We start from the raw sequence: 22,975 nt of genomic DNA on the forward strand, positions 1-22,975 counted from the left end.
GAACTACAGGACTATTATGATTGGACATGTCATCTCCAAGATTTATGCATCAGTACTTGATTCTGAGGTTAACAGATTTGCGGAGTGTCGAGGACTTAGAGTAGTAGGACAGGCCGGTTGCAAGCGGGATCATGGGACCATGGACCACATTCTTGCGCTCAGATGTATCATCGAGGAGGCGAGGGCACGAAAGCAGAGGGTTTATTGTTGCTTTGTGGATTTTTGCAAGGCATTGACACGGTTCTGAGAACCTGCCTCATATCACGCCTACAAAATTTGGGTTACGACCAGGAGATCGTTTGGGCTGTCATGGCACTTTATGAGCGAGTTTCAGGTAGAGTCCGGACAGTATCTGGATGGACAGACGAGATCATGAGCACTATCGGGGTCAAACAAGGGTGTCCATTATCACCTACCTTATTTGGCATCTATATTGATGAGCTCGAGACAGTGATGCAGACACAAGGGGGGTAGGTTGCTCTCTCGCGGGAATGCTGATCCAGATATTGCTTTATGGAGATGACGTGGCTCTCTTGTCTTTCTCAGCAGAGGGGCTTCAGAGACACCTTGACGCACTGCAGTCCTTTTGTGAGTCTCATGATTTGAAGGTCAACTTGGGTAGAACCAAGGTTATGATCTTCAATACGTCTCGAGCCGTCATGCGCCAAGAGCAGTTTGCATTTGATGGGTCCCCTGTTGAGGTAGTTTCATCATACACTTATCTAGGGGTCGTCTTTTTCGGACCCATCTTCACTATGAGACCCGTGATGCATACACGTCTGAGCAGAGGATATGCTTCATTGGCTAGACTAGAGAGGCAATGCTTCCGCTCTCACTTTCAGGATCCACAGACCAAAGGGTTGCTTTCTGACTCCTTGGTCTGCCTAGAAGGGATGTATGGTAGTCCATGCTGGGGGCCAGAATTGTCGGATACAGAGTGGGTCAGGGTGGAGCGGCTACAGGTTCTCATGTTATCACGGATGATCCGTGGCAAGTCATCCATTCCTCACCAGATCATGCAGGCGGAGTTTGGGTCACCCGCATTACAGCTAGATGTTGCATTTCAGATCATGTATCTGTACCGAATCAGGGAGTATGGGGATTACACCTCTGGGCGTAGCAGGATACCATGGCTAGCATTGTCCTCTTCTATGGCATTAGCAGCAAGGGGAGACCAGAGGTGCTGGTATGCACGCAGAGATGGTTTGAGGGACTAGGGCTCCACATGGATAGACTACCTCCATTCCAGTACAGCACGGATGCTCCGTTCTATCCGCTAGCAAATTGGATGCCCAGATAGTAGTGCAAAAGACCAAGATCAGACATAGCAAATGTCTTCTGCAAATCAAGCTTAAAATCTGCAATTTGCTTAGCATGTGTCCTAGTCACAAGCATGCCATCCACATAATGTCCTCTGTGGGGCTGTTCTGAAAGCTAAGCGTGAGCAAATGAGTATGTATCCTTGAATACCAAGCCCGAGTTGCTTGCTTCAATCCATAGAGGGCTTTCTTTAAGCGGCATACCTTGCTATCATAACCTTCAACCTCAAAGCCAGGAGGTTGGGAAACATAGACCTCTTCGTGCAAATGCCCGTGAAGGAAAGCTGTCTTGATATCAAGCTGATGTACTTCCAATGAAAATGGGCAGCAAAGGCAATAACAATGCGAATAGTAGTGATCCTGGAAGTGGGAGCAATAGTCTCCTCAAAGTCAATGCCTTATTGCTGAGCATAGCCTTTAGCAACAAGACGGGCTTTGTAACGGTCCACTAAACCATTAGCTTTCCATTTAATCTTATAAACTCACTTAGTTCCAATGGCATTCTTGCCAGGATGCAAGTCATGCAACTCCCAATTGTTATTCTGATAGATAGAATCCAATTCATCGTACATGGCCTTCAACCAACTATCATTCTGAAAGGCATCTTGATGGCATAATGGCTCTTCATTGCATGTTGTAGCAACCAATGCATAAGCAACAAAACTAGTTTGCTCTTTGCGGACAGCTGCTCTTGTACGGGCTGGCAGAGGAGTATCTTGTTTGCTGTCTTTTAATGTGTCAAGGAGCCAACGGGGGACCTTTTTGGATTTCAGATCTTTCCTGGTCAATAGCCCTATGCACATTGTCTTGATCAATCGGAGGCATGTCAGGCTGAATATCATGCTGAATATCTGGCTGCACATGTAGCTGCAAATGACCAACAGATGGAGGAGGTACAACCTTAGATGGAACATCATCATGAGCATCTGACAGAAACAAAGGCATCAAGCTGTCAAAGATATTTGAGGCATCAATAACGGGCTGTTTTTGATAGTCCAGCAAAGGCATAGTGGAAGATGCATCAAACACAACATCCCAACTAACAAAACACTTGCCCGTGCGGGGCTGGTAGAGCTTATAGCCCTTGCTCTCTGAGCTTTACACAACAAAAATGCACTTGACAGCTTTATCATTCAACTTGGTGCGTGTTTGAGAAGGCACGTGGGCCTAGGCCAAGCATCCAAATGTCCTCATGTGAGAAATGCGGGGCTTACGACCTATCCAAGCCTCATAAGGTGTGATAGTCTACAATGCCTTTGTGGGACATCTGTTCAAAATATAATTAGCACACATGACGGCATCCAACCACAACTTGTTAGGCAAATGCTTGCCTTTCAACATTCACCATGCCATCTCCATCACTGATCTATTCTTCGGCTCAGCCACGGGAATCTATTGGGGAGTATAAGGCACCGTGCATCGATGATGTATGCCACGTGAAGCCAAAAAAACAGCAAACTCCTTTGACATATCACTGTGAGACTTTAGATTGGCTTATCAAGAAAAAGTAGAGCAGGTTCCATTGACAGGTATTTAGTTGGGCAATGGTAGAAAAATGATATGCCAACAGTTTGCAGACGACAACAACTTAATAGTCCGCAGTGACCTTGGCCAGTCTCAGCTACCCTACAATGTCTAGATACCTTTTGTATTCCTTTTGGTTCTAGGATCAATCATAAAAACGCGGGAGTTATGGACATAGGTGTAACCCTCTAGGTTGCTTAATTCAACAAGGACAATGCTTTTCCCTTGAACTGGATTTGGTGTGTTATCTACCATGTAGATAACATTCTTCTGTCTGCAAGGTCCTACAGGAGGGTATACATATGGGTTTTCATTGTTCCTTAAAAGCGAGATGCTCCAAAAGATGAAGGGGAAGCTTAAAAACTGACAAGGGTCTCCAACCCTTATTATTGAGAAGAGAATTTGTACTCAACCACTTGGTTTACCGATCCCTGATATAGTTCATTCTTGCTGGCATTCTCCAAATGGGGGTAACAATAGCTGAATTCTTTGCTAAGAACCTTTTTGTGGGGAGGGGAGGTTGGTCAAGGAAAAATGTCAAGCATTAGATGGACTTTTTGTACGACGACTAAGCATGGATTGGGAGTCATTAATGTGGAGAAGGAAGCTGACCATTTTATGGGAAAATGGTTCGTGGCACTATTTAAAGAAGATACAAACTGGTCCTTTCTTCTTAGAAGGAACATATCTTAAGTCATGCTGCTGAGGTGTATAATTTGTTGACATAGCAGCCATGTTCAATAAAGGACCGTGCTCAACCAAAGGGTCATATTTATGGAAGAACTTGTGGAGAGCATGGGAAAATTTGAAACCCTTCATTGAATGGAAAGGCTTCAGATTTCTCGACCCATGACATCGTGGTTTTCAATGATCAAGGGAGCACACACCCTCAAAGATCACGATATTTAGGGTGCTTCAAGGCTTAACAAAGAAGGGATTAGGACATGGGGGTCTAGGATCAAAGAGGTCGGGCTTGGAAATCTGATGCGATGCTGGTAGACACATATATACTTGATAGGTCTAGTTTGTTGCTAGTCCATGAGAAGATAGGCCAGTGGGAAATAGACCAATTATGTTGGCTAGAGGGATGTAAAAAAGATAGAATTTTGTAAAGTTTTTTGACTATGAATACATAGGACTAAAGAATGTAAACCCATCACCTCCTCAATATGAAGCTCTACAACCAAGCAATTATGACCTCCCAATAATGTGGGTTTCCAACGGAACCTTTTTCAGCCAATATTATTCCTTTGAAAGGATCATTGTCATCATGGACTGTTGCCAGGCTATTGCACCCTACTAGTTGTAGAGACACCATGCATTCAAACCTAGTCCGATTCCAAATGAGAGAGCCCATAAAGCTTCATGTGTCAAGGTGGTGATGGCATTCTCAAAATGACAACCCAACCATCCACAATCATCTGTTGCCAATTGACATTTGTGATGAATCCCATCATGTCCCCAACATCAGGACCTCTAGCTACAATGGCTAGGCTTCGAGGTTTCTTGTTTGGAGAGGGTTGAATAGGTAAATAGATTTTTACTCCCCTCTTGAAAAGTTAAGTTAGCTTTAAATCGCATATATACCCTCCCCCCCCCCCCCCGCCCTCGCGGGCCTCTTCCTAAATTTCCCTTCTTCGTTGCATCGACATCCTCCTTAACCCCACTTTACCCCCTGCAAAATTGTGTCTAGACACTTACCGGCTAGCAAATGGGGGTCTAGGGATTTAAAGTTGCCTCTTGGAAAAGCATCCTCATACTACCACTCTTGGTCAAAATATGAGATTTTGAAAAACAAATTTAGGAGAATTTGCTGAAGAAAGTATTTGCGTGTTGAATATTGCTCAGAGAGTGGTCTACCTCCTAGCTAATGTGAGCACAACACATTTTAATGTGGACACATACTAGTACGGGCATGGTGGAATCCTTATTTATCTCAACCACATCATTGAGACTAGTTTATGTTAGAACATGAAGCCAAAGTGAGTGTTCTAGTGTGTTTTATTGAGTCCTAGAAGTAGTACTAGACTACTTTATATCCTAGAGTGCCACATGTCACTATGGGACTTATCCCATGTACATGTGAACCTAGAGTGTGTGTGCCTATTCTATAAAGGCATTGTACTTTCTAGTCTTGTCATATCGGTCAACATCAAACTCTTTTGGTATCATGTGAGTACTTGTCCATTGCTTTCATTTTCTTTCAATTTCATTTCCATTATGCTTGTTATCTTTCCTTTCCATGCCTAGTGTTAGCTTGCTTCTCTTCCTACCACTATGATCTTTCATGTGGTATCAGAGCCATGTTCCTAGCCCTGCTCTCTCTTTCCCTTTCCCTTCTAAGAGGTTGAGGTGAGGGAGGCAAATGAAGCTACTCTACCTCCTCCTCCTTGGAAGGCTGCCCTCTTCTCTCCTTCCTTGAGCTCTCTTCTCCACGCCATGATCTGCCACCTCTCTTCTCCTTCCTTCAGCTACATCTTTCTGTGACCTGCAGGCGATTTTCTGCTTCTATCCAGATCTAGAAGCAGAATCACGGTTTTGTGTCTTCAGCAAAGTTGTAGAGGACATTGAGTACTACAAATTTCGTCTTTACATCATTGCAATCCGAGTTTTCTGTGAAAAGTTACAGCCCTTGCAAGAAGTGACGAAAATTGTTTCTGCGCGCAAATTTTGTTTTAGAGCTCAATGATTTGACAGCCCAAGCATGATGCGGCCAGCTCAACGTGGAGCTCTCCATCCTCTTCATCGTTGACCTCTGCTCCAATCATTGCGCCTTCAACAAATTCATTCAGCTTCAACTTCAAGCTCTTTCCCATGCTTCAATTGTTTGTGTGCTGAAGCTACCCAAAGTCAGTTTGCTGCCATGGATTTCTCCAAGTACAACATCGAGAAGCTCAATGGTAGGAATTTTCCTATTTGGCAAACCAAGCTGAGATTTGCTCTTATGAGAGAGGGAGCATGGTCTGTGGTCAATGGAAAACTCAAGGAGTCACTCTTCGATGATACCAAGATCCAACAGTGGGAGACCCTCAACACAAAGCTCTTTCCCTTATTGGATTAGGTCTTGGTGATGAAGTGAGTAATCACTTTGATTTTGACCTCATGACCTGAACTTTGGGACAAGATCAAGCATTTATTTGGCAACAAGATAGTCAATTCCAAAGTCTTTCTCAGGCAGGAGTTCTTTAAACTCCAAATGGAGCACGATGTGTCGCTCATGGCACATTTGAATCACATGAAGTCTCTCGTCACCCAGCTCGCAGCCCTCAAGGCCCCCGTTGGGGAAAATGATCAGGTAGTAGTACTTCTCTCCAGCATTGAAGAAATGCCCAAGTATCGTGAGATTATTCCAGCACTTCGTGTCGCACAGGGCATGACTTTTCACGCTATGGTCGCCATGCTACTGGATCATGATAGGAGGAATATCGACACTCCTGACTCCAATGTCCTCTTCTCCAAGGGTAAAGGTAGTTCTGCCTCACATGCTCCATTTTCCAAAGGTAAAGGGAAGTTCACTCCTCCAGAGTGCACGTACTGCGGGAGACTTGGACACACCAAAGACTGGTGCTACAAGAAGATTGCCCAGCAACAACACAAGGACCATGTCCACCTGGTTGCAGAAGGAGACAATGATGCAGAGGAACTAGATGATGATCCAATTCATGCTCTCACAGCTCAAGTGGAAGAATTCTCTATTCATTAGGAGGTTTATGAGCCTAATGATCGTGACTATGCTTTCTGAAATCTGAAATCATCTTGATGTAATTGGGTACTCTGCCTTGGGTAGTCCCCCTATAATGATTATCATAAAGTGTCAGTGTGTCAATAAGGTCCTCAACCTTGGATTGTCCTCCTAAATTGATGTATTGATTTTATTTGTGTTTGGCTTTCTACCACTTCATGTTATGAAGCCATGGGGGGATGTTTGGAAGGAGTCCTTCCATTTATGGGTACTGCATTGTTGAGCCTCTGAGCCATGCTTGGTAGAGCCTCTAAGCCTGTTGTGCCATGCTCTCCAGCCTCTGAGCCATGCTCTTAGTCTTTTGCATTCATGCATGTTGGGCCTCTGAGCCATGCTAGATGAGCCTCTGAGTCTGTTGTACCATGCTCACTAGCCTCTGAGCCATGCACACTTGCCTCTGAGATTGGATGCTATCATGGGTGTAGATTCTCTCTATTCTCTCACCTTGCCTTCATGGGGGGGTGTTAGAACATGAAGCCAAAGTGAGTGTTCTAGTGTGTTTTATTGAGTCCTAGAGTGCCACATGTCACTATGGGACTTATCCCATATACATGTGAACCTAGAGTGTGTGTGCCTATTCTATAAAGGCATTGTACTTTCTAGTCTTGTCATATCAGTCAACATCAAACTCTTTTGGTATCATGTGAGTGCTTGTCCATTGCTTTCATTTTCTTTCAATTTCATTTCCATTATGCTTGTTATCTTTCCTTTCCATTCCTAGTGTTAGCTTGCTTCTCTTCCTACCACTATGATCTTTCAGTTCATACACCACGGGTCACAAGAGAAAGAGGAGACCTTTTGACATGTGAGGTAGAGAAATCCTCTTGTTGAATCTTATCCTTAGGCAACTTAGTACACACGTCATTTCCTCTTGTTGGGACTTACCCTTAAGTAACTTAAAAAAAGCGCACTTTTGACAATCATATTGAGCTTGGTGGTTTCCATGTTTCTCATCCTACAAGTAGAGCTTCGTGTAGCTTGCCTTCATGATAAAGCATTTATTAGCCCGACACCTACCATGAATATCGTGCCACAGTAGAGGTGACTACCTACTTCTTCACGCGAGAGGAGCCTACCTCGAGTTAATGCTGAAGAGCACAGTATCTTGAGCCCACCCTAAAGACGCTAGGTCAACAGGAGACTTGCCACATGAACAAACAAACGTTCCATACAAGGTGCTATCATAGCGTCATAGCATGAGGGCACCTCATGACATTCACAAGGTCACCATATGGAGCACAATAGAGGACATCCAAGAGTGATTTGCAACATACATTAGAGACACCACACTGAAACGGAGTGTATGGTCAAGGAATGAGTACTGCAGCAATAGGTGGTCAAGGAATGAGTATTGCAGCACCTATTGAAGTGGAGATCTCCTAGCAAGATGAATGATTGTATCAACAAGCACGAAATACAAAAAAGCTCTCACCCTTGGTAGGATGGTGAGGACCTTGGCAGGTTTCAAGGAACTATCCTTGAATGTCTTTTTGCACCTCATCAAGGAGCTTGGAAGATGCTTGAGGGGATCGAACCTTTGAGTCCCTTCTCACTTTTAACTACCTCGAGCAAGATACTGCGCAAATCACACAGCTAGCAGATTGAGGTGGTCGTATTTTAGAGGGATCCTCAATATTCGATCTCAGGCATCTTCATTTAGTGCATGTTCGGTATTGATAAGCATACCCTTATAGTGGGGAAGTGTTGCTCGAAGTTGCACACGACCAGGACATCAAATGCAAAGAACATCTCAATAAGGTCGCATCTCATGGAAATATTCAGATATCTGAATATGGTCAATCTTGTGGTCTAGAGAGGTCTCTCTGAGGAGATGTTCAGGACTCTCGAACAAACTGTTGATTTTCTCCTAGAGCATAGAGTCCAGAGGAGCAACAGCCCAAAGAGTGACCGCCAGAGGTCGTGAAGGATAATAAAATGTAGGAGGATGTATTGCTTGATCTAGAAGAATATGAGGAGCAGCCCTTCTAGCTCAAATGTAGGTGCGTAAATTGGAGGAAGAGCTCCTGTGGGAGCACGTCTTTGACTCCAGCTATGGCCAATTTAGTAAAAAGTGGTTCCTCAAGGTGTCTACCTTACTATTACTTGGAAATGATGAAAAGGGAAAGGCAATAATCAAGTTTTCAGATCTTGTTGAGTCTAAGATGTTAAAATATATGTAGTAGGTCTCTTGCCCTCATCTATAGCAAGAAGTGGGCATGTACACATTCCAGATTGATGAGGTCTCTCTAGCTTATCGGATATAGGGTCAGACTATTCAGAAGATAGAGCTCCATGACGCGGTCCCTCCTAATAGCCCAGATCCTCATCCCCCTCCGGAGGATAGCGTGTGGGAGGTAGTAGCCAGTATCATGGCATGGAACATTTGAGTGATGGGTGAGCATCCGGCTCCACCCTCGGCTACCTTGGTCGTCATTTGGCAGGATATCTTCTACACCCTGCGCTCCATTGGAAGCGTGGGACCCCGGGCTCTAGGGCGACTGTTGTGAGGCGCGCGCGTTTCTGCAAGCCTTGGCCTGCAGGATTTTCTACATATTCACCTGCGAGGGATTTGCTGGCTATATAGCCTCCCCACCTGGCTGTTAGCCCCTGTATGAGAGATTCCCTAAACAGTGAGCTGGGTTTCTTTGGAACATGTTGGTTTTTCTTCTTTAAGCCTTGATCCGGTTTTTTTCTCCATACTCAGCAGCATCGTGGCTGTTGTTTTGAATGAAGCTTTTCAAGCATTAATAGAAGGTTCCTTTCTTTGCAAAAAAAAGAGAAGAAAGAAAGAAGTGGACATGTGGATTACAAAGAGCCTCAATGAGGTCTACCTCATGGGAGAAAGTTTGAAAGAAAAGTCTCCAACAAGCATGACGGCTCCAACAAGCACTTCAATCCAAAGTCAATTGACAAAGGCTCATGTAAGGAGGGTAGCAGTAGCAAAAGCTCATAGGGTGAAGCAACGTTGATCACATTGTGAAAAGAACGTGGTTGATTTCCACAGTACGTATCTCTTGGGATGGACTATGCCAACTGGTTGGGCCTCAGCTGCTGTTGCCATAGCTCTCCTAGCCTTTGCCATTATACCCCTAAGCTCATGATGTGATGTTCGATGTACTTGGAAAATGTATCATTCTCTTCAATGAAGTCTTGATCTACAAGTTCATGGATTCTTTTGTCAGTTTGGACATATGAATTTCAATTTCGCCCTATTTATGCTCAACCATTGGAGCTTTACCTATAATAGACTGGTGAGTTTGTGAATAATATTTTCAGTTTGGGCATATGGTTTTCGATTTTTCCCCTTGTATGCTAAAGTATTGGAGCTATAGCTATAGTAGACTCACTACCGTCGAGCTCTGCTATCACAAGTAGACACATCATGTTACTACAGGGGACCATTTTGGTGTCCACATCTCGTCCAAAGCAAGATGGATGATTGCTTTTGCAGTGGGCTCAAATCCTCTGTCTGCTGTCATGGGGACGTGAATTTCATTTTGCAACTAAACCCGTGGACATCTTGGCCGCGAGGGATTGGCCTAGAGGAAGCGCCAACTTCCTGTCCCTAGTCTAGTTCGAAGCGGTGCCCACTAGGCCCAAATGCTAGGTCAAGGTAAGGCTAAGAGGGGTCTAAATGTTGGGCCCAAGGAAAACCAATGTTTTTGCAGTGGGCTCAAATCCTCTGGCTACTGTCATGGGGATGCGAATTTCATTTTGCAACTAAACCCATGGACATCTTGGCCGCGAGGGACTGGCCTAGAGGAAGTGCCAACTTCCTAGAAGTCCCTAGTCTAGTTCGAAGTGGCACCCACTAGGCCCAAATGCTAGGTCAAGGCAAGGCTAAGAGGGGTCTAAATGTTCGGCCCAAGGAAAACCAATGTTTCATTGGTAAAGAGGGTTAGAGCTTTAATGTGGGGGCAAACCAAAAGTGTCATTGGTAAGGAGGGTTAAGGGCTTTAATGAGCCACGTGACAATTTGCCATGCACCTTTCTCTCGAAAGGCCCTACATCCAACGTTTGACTCTTATCCTTCATTTTGTACGGGATTTTCCACGCTACTCTTTTTCTCTCTATGGCACACCTCCCTATGCTCTTCATTTAATGCAATATGGACAATACGGATGCATTTAATGATGGTACAAACTTCATTAGCTGGCTGTATGGATGCTTTTAATGCTGTATGGATCTGATTTCTCCAATTGGCACGCACCACGAGGTTGTTTTGGAAGCTGTATGGGCTGTTGGTGGACCTGTCGAGGCCCTGTTGTTGATGTTCTAGCCTTTTTCTCTTGTTTCTGGCCTTTGCACTCGTTAGCCTTGCTCTTCTTTCTATTGTCAACTCCCAAAATCTGTCTCTCTCTCATTCTCTCTCTTTTCCCTTGGCTGGGAGTCATTTCTATACCCCTGGGGGCCTAGACAGAGGATAGGTGTAGGAAAGAGCTTGCCCCTCTTCCATGGACAGCGGGTATGGATATTTTGACTTCCTTTTAGATTGCTTTTGTTTTGCTTCGGGGCTCTCTCTAGGCCATACAGGTTGTAAATAGACACCCAGCCAGAGGGTGTGCTTGGAAAGGTGCTAGAGGGACAGTGTATCGCAATTCTTATGCCTTGAGGCTATTTGAGCACTTTTGGGGACTTGCATTGATTCCTTGTCACACTCAGTTGGCACAGTCAGTGTGGAATGCCATAGCTTTGTCTGGTATTCGGGTACTAGTGTATGCACTTGTGCAGACTAGAGGCCAAGCATTGGCTCTGACAGGGGAATTGCCAGTGAAGCAAAGTACAAGGGTGAGCCCTTGTGGGATGAATTATTTCTGTCATGCTGCAAGTTGGTTGCTAGGTCTAGGGCCGTGTGTCAGCTTTGGACAACAAGGTTTCAGTGTATGGAGCTGTGTGGCTGAGGCTAGTTGTTGGAAACAGCTCCGGGTTGTGTGTAAACTTTCTGTGCCAGAGCGATTGATGCTGGACAGTGCCTAGTTTGTTTATGTGGATTCCTAGAGCAGCTTCTCAGAGAATATTTGCTGATTTGGATGTCAGCTTGCGAGAGAATTTGTTTTGCGTATGGTTGCCAGTTTGGCCATGGATTATGCACTTGGATATGTGCTGGATTTTGGATGCCTTGTGCTATGGAATTATGCATTGAGGCTGGATGACTTCGTAAGCCAGGGATTGGCTTGTGTTGCAAGGTGTTGAATGCCTGCCAGGATAAGATTCAGTTGGCTGGTGCTGGATAAGTGCAAGTGACCTTGTTGTATTGTTTGCCTTTTGAATAAATTAAAGAAATACCGAAAGGGCGCCAACGATTTTGGGGCCAATCTGGCGTTGCACTGAGGGGCAATCCAACTCCTGAATATTGTTTCAGTATGTGCTTGGCTTTGCTGGATCTATTTCTGAGTGGCTGTACTAAGTATTGAAGTGGCTGTAATTGATGACTAATGGCTGTAATTGAAATGTATGCAAGTTAGTTATGGTTACTGCGCTTTAGGAAACTAAAGGCCGGTTTCGGTGGTTCCACTGCCGGGATATCACCAACTTTCTCAAGAGGGTGAGCCTGTGGTTGTTACTAGGGCAGCTAGATCAGGAATGATATAGCCTGAGTTGTGTCTAGATGATGTTGGGATGACAGACAGCACCATCTTTCCCAATAAGTGAGCATGTGATTATGCTAGGAAGCAAGTCCTGTTTGCTGGAATGAAGATGGAATATTTACAGCCATTAGTCGTCAATTACAGCCACTGCAATAGATCAAGCAAAGCTGGGCACATACTGAAACAATATTCGGTAGCTAGATTGCCCCCAAGTGCAACACCAAAGTGGCCCCAAAATCATTGGCGCCCCTTTCGATATTTCTTTAATTTATTTAGAAGGCAAACAATACAACAAGGTCACTTGCACTTATCCAGAACCAGCCAACTGAATCTTATCCTGGCAAGCATTCAACAACCTGCAATGCAAGCTAATCCCTAGCTTACAAATTCATCCAGCCTCAATGCATAATTCCATAGCACAAAGCATCCAAAATCCAGCACACATCCAAGTGCATAATCCATGGCCAAACTGGCAACCATAAGCAAAACAAATTGTCTGGCAAGCTGACATCCAAATCAGCAAATATTCTCTGACAAGCTGCTCTAGGAATCCACACAAACAAACTAGGCACTGTCCAGCATCAATCCCTCTGGCACATAAAGTTTGCACACAACCCAGAGCTGTTTCCAACAACTAGCCTCAGACTCACAGCTCGACCCATTACCTGTGCCAATCCTTTGCTGTCCAGCTGTGGATATTACAGCTAACCGGAATACAGAAGGAGATCCTCCATGTACAAACTGGTAGTGAATCCCATACACTGAAACCTTGCTGTCCAAAGCTGACACACAGCCCTAGACCTAGCAACCAACTTGCAGCAGGTTCAGGGAAAAACATGAGAGAGAGATTCCATCCCACAAGGGCTCACCCTTCTACTTTGCCTCACTGGCAATTCCCCTGTCAGAGCCAATGCTTGGCCTCAATCTGCACAAGTGCATATACTAGTACCCAAATATAAAACTTGATAAATATTTTTTAAAATTTTACAGAAGGGCTGATGTGTTTTGGAGCAATCTTTTGGGGCTTTGTGCTTGAAGCACATTTGCCCGGCTTTGTGCCTTGATTTACATAGAATGCTTAAAATCATTCCATTTTAGAGAGTTTGGGAATGTTCCTGGATTCATCTTGGTTACATACATAGAATGCTGAAAATCATCCCATTTTGTGGATTTGACTGTTGTAATAGTGTGTGCGATTGTAGGGTTTTACAACTGCATGTATGTGCTTGGATAGTCTGTACTTAGAGACAAATCTGTAAAAAATATTTGCTGCATGCTGCCCGCATTCCTATGACCACATATTCTTCACATAGAATAGGCTCACTGACGTAGCGAGTGGTTGCGCAGCAAAATTGCACCTCCTTTCGACATCAACTAATCACAATAAGATGACAAGAATGAGTCTGTTGCATGGCATTCCCTCTACTTCCTTGGACACTTACGGCTTTCTTATTTGCAAGCACGTGAGATCTGTCCGGCAAGAGCACTACTGGTGTTATATTTATGCTTATGTTTGGTGAGATCTTTACACAAGTCTGTACTTGAAAATCTGTGATTGAATGTGTTGAGAAATGTTGATTTCTTCTCCTCTGCACATCTAAAACAGTTGGGTGCGATAGTCCATGTTGGATGTCCACTGACAGTAAAGCAAAATCAAATGACGAATCTCTCTCTCTCTCTCTCTCTCTCTCTCTCTCTCTCTCTCTCTCTCTCTCAGAGTATGTGAATGCACGCGAGTATTTCACAGTAATGCAGACATGGCTTGACATTTGTGTTTTGTGAACCGATGATCTGAGTAGGATCCCGAATGACATACTCGTTGGCATGATTTAACTGATGAGTGGCATGCCAAATGGCATAGTTGTCATTATGATGGAATAGCTGATTGAAGCTGTGAGTGTAAATGCACGGTACTACGTGTAACAACATATATCTGAAGTGATGTGCTTCATGTTTGCAGAGCTACCTTCGTTCACAGCAGCGTCCATTTGTCTGTGCATCGCTATCACTGATGTCCCTAAATTTTCTCACTACTAAGTCATACTGTACAATATAATTGATGATGTAATTTGACAATCTGTACAGTGAAGTGTCCAGAAGGATAGTGTAGTCAAAGGAAATGTAAATATATTTGTAAAGCCAGAATTTCATTTCATAAAAATGTCATCTCTTTTTTGAAACTGAACTTTTTGTGTAAAACAGATGTTGCTAACCTGTTTTGACACTGAGAAGTGCAATGCAAAGCATGCATGCTGAACCTTTTGTGTAAAACAGATGTTGCAGACCTGTTTTAACACAGAGAAGTGCAATGCAAAGCATTTTTGCATTGCTTTAAATGGGTTTCTTCGTAGTTTTTTGAACTGTGGAACCTTTTTGCGACTTACTAGAACGTATGTGGTGTGAGCATGCTTTTGTGGCTTGTAGCAAGTCTCCATTTCTCTGATTCTGCAAGTTGGCTTGTCTAGAATGACTCAGTTCATAGTCATTGTGTGTCCGAAGATGCCTTAAATGTTTTTCTACCTCGTTTCTCCTAGCTTCAAAGCTAATGTTGCAAACTCACAAAATATCTGATTATTTTTGTAAAATTCAAGGCTCAAGCATGGCTTCTCCTTAAGAATCTTTTCAGTAATATTTTGTGAGCTTGCAATTCTAACAAAATGTGCATCTTCCTTTGTATTTGTTGTTCTTTCTTTCTTTTGCATGCAATGCATGCCATCCAAGTAAGCATGTTAATGCCATTAGGGTTGAGCATGATTTTGATATTGTTTATGTAAGGGATTTTGGTTCTTATTCTCAATAATCATTTGCTTGAATTTACCCACCCCACTTGTTATTGATGTTGAGAAGCCAACTAAATGAAGAAATGGAATGGCAAGTTCAGCAATCAATTCTTTTGGCATATCGAAAGCCTATTCTGAGAATAAACTCATCATCAAGATTAGGCTTAGGACGGCAAAGCGTAAGACACATTGTGCACATATTATCTGGCAAGACTATGGGAAGTGACACAGAAAGTATCCAATATTCACAGGTATCTATAGAATAGTGGAAGGTATAGTGGGAAAATGACATCCTTCTTCAAGCTAGAAGTTTGGAAGTAGTTCTTGATCCATGTCTTGATAGCCAACAACTGCTGATTGTAGATTGCCATCAACCAGATCATTGTTGATGGTAGATTGCCATCAACATGCAAGAGCTTAGAGGATCGAAAAGATAAATTTGATTTCCATGGGCTATTATAGGCTGCCCATGATGTAGATGCCAATTATTATGTAGTTGATAATTGTAAAAGAAGTGCATTACACTTTGAATTCAAAGGTAAGGAAGATAGTTGGGAAGGTGACAGAAAATGAGACCAACATTCTTAGAATATTAATATGAATAGATTCGTATCATATAATGCTCAGACTTCTTACTTGAATAGGATATCTCACCCCCATATGGCCAGATGCCGATCAATACAATGTTTGACATAAGATAGTATAACGTTTCAAGTACAATGCTTCGGATCATTATACATTATATATGAATAGACTTAGACCATAGGATCTAACCAATACCTCAATAGTCGCAACATTAGTGTTACATCATCTACTAAATATCTCATTTGGATTGGAATGGAGGATCATGTGGATCCATGGATTGGAGGGTGAAGGGCGTTTGTCCATGCTTTCATTGCTGAAGCTAGAAGGCGCCCACAAAGAAGACATCATCGATGAGTACCTAAAAGTGCTAATATTGCCCCTCATATAGAACAATCCATGCATACGTGGTGAAATTTTGCTTGCTAAGAGAAGCAAATAATTGTTTAACATAGGTATTTTGCACTAGAATCATTAGAAGTGAAATTTTGCTTGCCAAGAGTGAAGCAAATAATTCTTTGACATGAGGTATTTTGCTTTAGAATCATTAAAAGTAGAATTGACATCGAAGATCTACTAGATCTAGAGCCTCTAGTTGTACTTGTTTGATTGCATGCCCCACTCACTTGGATGGAGACTCCAAGATATTGAAATACAATCAATGTGCAATTGGTGCATTGCAAGGGCAAGGGATAAGAAGACCCAAATATCCACATAATTGAGTTTGGTTTGTCCATATGATGTGTGAGTGGTCTCTAGGTTAATCAAGGATGGATCAATTTGTTTGCCTTTATGTTGAAGGGAATAACCATGCAGTGGTATGTTCATATAATACTTCATGGAGAGGGAATGATTGAAGGTGTCTTTCCAAGAAAGATTTCAAAAAGATAAAATGGGTGTGCAACTCCTTAGAAGCTATACTTGATCTATCAAGGAAAGGAGTCGTTAGTAGCAAGTGTTGTAGAAAGACTTTGAACGTTATCCCAATAGATTGATAAAGAGGCATCATTAGGTTGTAGAGAGAGTTCAAACCCATCATAGCCATGGTGAATATAGACCAAAGAGAGTGGATGAAAGCTCCTAAATTGAAAACAGGTAAAGAAAGAGACGAAAATTGAAGATATGTTTGGAAGTTTGTGTAGAAGAACTTGACTTGGACATGAAATAGAATCATCCCATCAAAATAGGAAAATAAACCAAAGAGAATGGATATAAAAAATTAGTTGAAAAAATGTTGGCTATGCAAGAGAAGATGGCACTATAAGAAGGAAGTTTGGGTATTTGGAAGGGTGTGAGGTGTAATGCAACAATCATGGCCATACCCAAGAGGAGTTTTAGTTGCAAACAAAGCATTGTGCCATCTACATGACCACTCAAAATAAAACTATAGAGGAGTTTCCTACAATGATAACAACCAATGGGTATAGACTAAGGAGCGGCTTGCCAGGGGGCATAGACTAACGAGGCTTGTTGAACATAGGGAAGAGGCTAGGGAGGTAATTTAGAGTAGAAAATGGTGAATTTGACTTTTAGTGAGGGGCAGATGTTGGAAGGAATGAGGAAAAGGTGGGAGGGTGAGAAGCATCTACCATGTAGCCATCCATGAATGAGTATGCATGATTACCAAGATAAAACCTGCGAGTACCATTTATAAGAAGATTACCACAAACATATTTCTCAAAGAAATACCAATTCTAGATCTTAATAGATATTCCAACCAAGGAGGTTGTGCCTCTAGCAATCTCTTAGAGGCAATGGGAGAGGGAATTTCTCTATGTAGAAGTCCAAATTACGTGGTCTTTTGTGTGGACTCCCTTTCCTTTTTCCCCCAGAAAATAGGGGTTGACTCATGATTAAATTTAACCTTTCAATTCATCATTGGAGACAACATGAGAAATTGAGCATTTTTTTCTTTTTGCAGCTCATCAATTCAAGGTACGTTTTGCAAGTTACAATGCCTTTTATGTCATCTATCCTCCCTATTTTGCTAGAAAATTAGGGGTTGAGGACTGATCAAATTTTAATTTTTCATTCATCATTGTGATAGATTGAGTATTTTCCTTTTTGTAGCTCATCGCCTATGAGGTACTATTTGCAAGTTATGACTTTTTTTGTATCGATTCCTCTCCCTATTTCACCAGCAGCATTGAGGGATGAAAATTTTTCAAATCTCAATTCATCATTGGATAGGTCATGGAAAATCTATTTTTTTAATACATCTCATCAATGAGATGTACAATTTGCGAGTTATGTCTTTTATATGAACTCCCCTCCCTATTTGGCCACCATTAAAAGAGGAGTTAAGGGATGATCAAATTTTCAAATTTCAATTCATTGTTGGATAGAGTAACAGAAATTGAACTATTTTGTTTTTACAACCTCATCCTAGTCTTTTTGTTTTGGACCATTCAAATTCCCTAGTACCTTTTTGTTTAGGCTAGATAAATTTGGGCTTATGAGATGGCTTTTTTTCTAGTACATGTTTCAATGTGGCCATTTTGACAAGTATGGTGATATGAAACTTTGACTTATTTTGTGGTTGTATTTGATGGTTTGTTTCATTTTCTTCGGTGTCAAGAATGGACTAGGGTGTTTTGGGTGGTGTGCTTGGATCAAAGGGACAAAACATTAATATTTTTGCTTATTTTTAGAAAAGTATTATCAAACTAGTGTGTAAAATCTTGCATAAAAACCAACATGTATAGCCTTAAGACCTTTATAAAGCTTAAAAGATTAGGTATTTTAGTTCAAAAAATGGTGAATCCCTCTATTAAGGGGGTGCTCCATGTTTCTAGTTCAATTTGTATCTTCCACATACCCTAGAGGTAATAACAATCACTCGATGGCTAGGGCATTCACAAAAAGAATGGTACTTCTTGTTTGGACACTCCTGGTTGAATGACACACAGATGTGCAAGAGGAGCACCAAGTTTCACCATTCTTGGCCTTCTTTAATTCATCTTGCTTGAATTGAGACACTTCATTGCACTTTGCTCTCTGTTGGCATAGCTCTTTCATCTCTTTCTTGAACTAAGTGAGCTCATTGTTGCAAGTGTATGTAATTAGGGTCAACCCAAAGAGACTCTCATTCTAGCACGATACATATCCAAATCATAACAACTCATAACTAAGACATACTCACCTCTCATGAAATAATCTCTTACTCATTGATACATTCCATACCTTATCTCATTGGTAGAAATAGTCCTCTCAAGTAGTGCTTATCGTCATTCATCATCACTCATGCGAAATCCCAATGCCCTTTTTGCTCTCAATGGCAAACATATACTAATTAGCAATTGATAAGTATATCTCCAATGAGACAAGTGCCTTAGTGTGCAAATACAATAATTGTATGCCATATGTGCTGGTTAATCATCACATCAAATGAATAAATAGAATTCAAACACAAAGTGATAAGACAATTGTAGTGCATGTGCTAAATGTAGTGAGCAGCCCTTCCCATGAGTGCACAACCATGCAAGCCCCTTAGAGGTGGAATTAGGACCCTCATGGCCTGTGTAACCTATGGAAATAACAAGCATACAAACATTTCCAACCCCTCATCAAGACCTTATTCATCATTTGCAATTGAGAACTCCACTCAACTACAAACTTTGCCAAAAACTTGAGACATTCACCACCCTCTTACACTCCTTATTGAGATGTTCACTGGAGATTCTTAAAGAAAACTCAAAGACATAGATAAACACAACCACAAGGGATAGAAACATATAAATTAAATGAATTTCTATTAAAATCCAACCTAGTGGTAGCATGATCTACTAAACCTTTGCTCGTTCACATAATCTATCTTTAAGAATGATAGATAAGAGCCACAATGATGGGAAATAGACTCTCATCTTTTATTGGTAATGACCCTCACCCCTATCTTTAATAATGACTCTATCTGTAATAATGATTAATAAGAGCCGCAATGATGGAAATACAATCTAATCTTTTATTGGTAATGACCCTCACCCCTACATGTAAGACATTTCTTATCCTAGGCAATGACATTCTCATGTTCATCATGCTCTCTATGCTCCCACTTTGACTCGATCTCGGGAATAGGTCTAACCATAGGAAAAGATAGAAAAGATCTCTAAAAGCTTTGAGGCTACGAAAGACGGCCAAATATACCTCTACCTTCCAATCAAACTAGTCTTGCAAAATCGAGGAAATAATCTAATAAATGTTACAGGAGGAATGGTTACTGATCACCCGAAATCGTACAACCATACCAAGCATCCCAATATAAGACAAATGATAATAAAAGCCACAATATAGCCTCAAAATATCAAGAAAGATACAAAAAATGCACACATAAGTTGGAAAAAACTAAAATCAAGGAGTAGCTGAGCAATCCCTAACGTGTGGGGGTGAATGTGTCCATGCATGCACACGTGCGTTCGCGCGCGCAGACACACACACACATACTATCCCTTTCTCCTTTTGACCATACTAATTACTTTTCTTCCCTATATAATCCTTCGAAAACCCTTTTAAACTACCTTTCCCCCTTTCTCTCTCTCTCTCTCTCTCTCTCCAGAATATTTGCCTCTCTCTCTCTCTACTCTTCTCTCCCCTCTCTATCTCCTAAATTCCCTGTTTACCAACTTTTTCCTTGTTTATACTCATTTTCCTAAATTTTCCTTAATTCCCTAAATTTTTCCTTATATCCCTCCCCCTAAGTTCCCTTATTTTCTCCCTCCTATTTTTCCCTACTTTTATCGATTTCCCCTTAATTTTTTCCTATTTTTTGCCTAATTTTCTCATTATTTTTCCTACCTTATTTCTAAATTTCTTCTTACATGTTCTTATCATTTCCTTATTTGCCTTAATTTTTTTTCCTTATTATTTCATATTTTTCTTAAATTTTTCTTAAATTCCTTATTTTGTCTTATTTCTTATTTTCCATTTAAAAAAATCCCCCCCCTTTTTTTCTTTTTTATGTTCCTTAATTTCTCCTCATTTTTTATTGTTTTTCGTATTTTTTATACTCCTCATTTTATCCCTCATTAAACTCTCTCTCCCTACTTTTCCCTTCTTTTCCTAAATGATTAAATTTATTCACAATTTTAAATACTTTAATATTTCTTTATATTTTTATGCCTTTTATATGTATTTCCTTTTTCCTTAGTTTCCTAAGATTTCCTTTTTTCTTTTCTTTTTGCCTTTTTAAAAAATTCCCTTAATTATCCTAATTATTTACAACTATCCCTAACCTAACCCTTCCAAACCCCCCTAGCTTCACCCCCCAAACCAACCCCCAACCCCTTCAACTTCTAATACCTCCAAACTCTCCCATGACCTTTCCACTCGCAACTACTCTTCTCCTCCCCAACTATATGCCCTATTTAAACCCCCTTACGCTCCTCCATATTCATCGTCTACTCCTAAGTTCTCACCACTATCGCCCCTCCCTCAAACCCCAAGTCCTCACTGGCTCGTAGTTCCTCTCTACTCCCTTTTCACTCAAACTGCCCACATCATACTCTTCCTTGGCCTACCTTAGTTGTATACACCTCCCCCTCTAGCCGCCTGTGCTTCTTCCTGGGTCCCGATTCTTCTCTCCTTGCAGAGCTGCCTCCGCTCGACACTATGTGTTGATCCCTTTTGTTGTTATGCTGCCGCCTACGCCCTACCATCCGTGTGCATTAATTCTTCTCTCTTGCACTTCACGGCCTCACCTAGGTCTTGCTGGTCTAAGGTACCTTGTCGCCACACTCCAGATCATATACTCCCTGCTATAAATACTCTGTCGCACGGTCTTGATGATTGCGCCCTCATGCTTGCCTACAGTAGTACACCCGCAACCAATGGTCCTACCCTCGTTGAAATGGACTTGCAGGTCCTTTTTAATGATTCCCCCCCTCTCTCCTTTTATTTTTCATTTATTTCTCTCTATCTCAAATTATCATTAACCCCGTCCCCCCTTTTTGTACTCTTTATTTCCATAACCCTCCCCTTATACCTACTCTTCCTTTACAATATTTCCCTTCAAAACCTCTTAATTATGTTTTACCTTTTTAAACCTTTCATCTATCAATGTAAACCTCTTTATCATAGTAATTTCTTGACCTTTTTTAAAACCTTCTTTCTCCTTCCCCTCTCTATTCCTAAATTTTACCTGTATATATTTTCCCTCTTATTTATTTCTCTCTTCTTCTTGTTTTTCCTTGTTTATAATCTCCCTTTACAACATCCCCTTATCATTTCCCCCCCCAAAAAAAAATTTCCCTTTGTAATCCACCCTGCTATATTCACATTCCCTTACCTTGCCTTGTTATTCTATCTTTCCTTTTCACTTTTTCATTTAACTTTTGTCCCCCCCCCCCCTTCCTCCTTTTCTTCTTTCTTATTAGTCTTATCTTTCCCCCCAAGCCTAGTTATCCCAAAAATAGTTCATTCTGTCCTAATTAAAATAAAGATTTATTTTCGAACCCTCCATGTTCTTGCTACTTAGGTTAATTAAATTTTTTTACACCTTCCCTTCCCCTCCATGTAAAACTCAAATTGGTGCACTCCATTCCACCATTTATAAACCCATCTTCTTGCACTTATAATGTTGCATTGAGGTGTTTAAGTTTTTGCTCAAGCTTCTATTTTATTATGACCCCGATAACAAGGGAGGGGTGTTTATGACACATGTCTTCCCAACCAAAGTTAAGCTAGTGCTTACCATGTTTTCTTGTTAGATGGTGGTAGGTATGCTCTTCAATAAAAGTGATGCTGGCTAGGACTTATCCAAGCTCTACTTTTTTGCAATTGTGCAAAATAATTTTTACAAAATTGCCCACCACTTGGCAACTTTTAGGGGTTCACCTACTTGTTCAAATTCCTTTCCTTTAATGCAATAAGTTTCTCTTTCTTTTCCATTCTCCAACTTCACTCTTTGGTCATTTCACTATGCAAAGGGGTGTTGTCAAGTCTTCCACACAAACACACACACACACACACACACACACACACACACACACACTCACATACACACACATACACACACACACACACACACACACACACACACACACACACACACACACACACACACACACACACACACACACACACACACACACACACACACACACGTGCGCATGCATGCACACACACCTACATTCATGCATACACACAATCATGAATAGCTCTAGTACGTTTCAAAAAAAAGGGTACAGGAATGTGTTGGTCCACCTAGTCCAGGATTGTACAGTCGAACAGCTAGTTCAGAGTCCATTTGGATAGATTCTAATGGGTTATCATTTTGAAGGTTCAATCATACCATTTGGATAGTTAGGTCACTTAGCTCATACAATATGCCTATTCAGAGTTGTTTTAGTTAAACAATGCATGTGCACACCAAAGCCAAGGTGTGATGTGGTCCATTGTTAAAGTTGGAGATCTATGAAGGTAGTCATCAATTTGAGATCAACTCGG

The 22,975-nt window shown here is 41.6% G+C and overlaps 1 protein-coding gene across 5 annotated transcripts in view; it reads left to right on the forward strand.

Moving 5' to 3' along the window:
* The window catches only part of LOC147895400 (uncharacterized), a 127,426-nt gene extending 113,052 nt beyond the window's left edge, over positions 1 to 14,374 (forward strand). For 3 of the 5 annotated variants that reach the window (XM_087384181.1, XM_087384182.1, XM_087384180.1), the window contains one exon: positions 14,134 to 14,374. In XM_087384181.1, the coding sequence (XP_087240307.1) occupies positions 14,134 to 14,229 (96 nt within the window). In that variant the 3' untranslated portion in view covers positions 14,230 to 14,374. Of the gene's footprint in view, positions 1 to 13,520; positions 13,690 to 14,133 lie in introns of all 5 variants that reach the window. The other 2 variants (XR_015542032.1, XR_015542033.1) reach the window with 2 other exon arrangements.
* Positions 14,375 to 22,975: the final 8,601 nt, after the last annotated feature.

The sequence above is a fragment of the Dipteris shenzhenensis genome, chromosome 13 (genome assembly GCF_047967505.1).
Source record: "Dipteris shenzhenensis isolate YYH24624 ecotype China chromosome 13, Dip_SZ_1.0, whole genome shotgun sequence".
Taxonomy (NCBI): Eukaryota; Viridiplantae; Streptophyta; class Polypodiopsida; order Gleicheniales; family Dipteridaceae; genus Dipteris; species Dipteris shenzhenensis.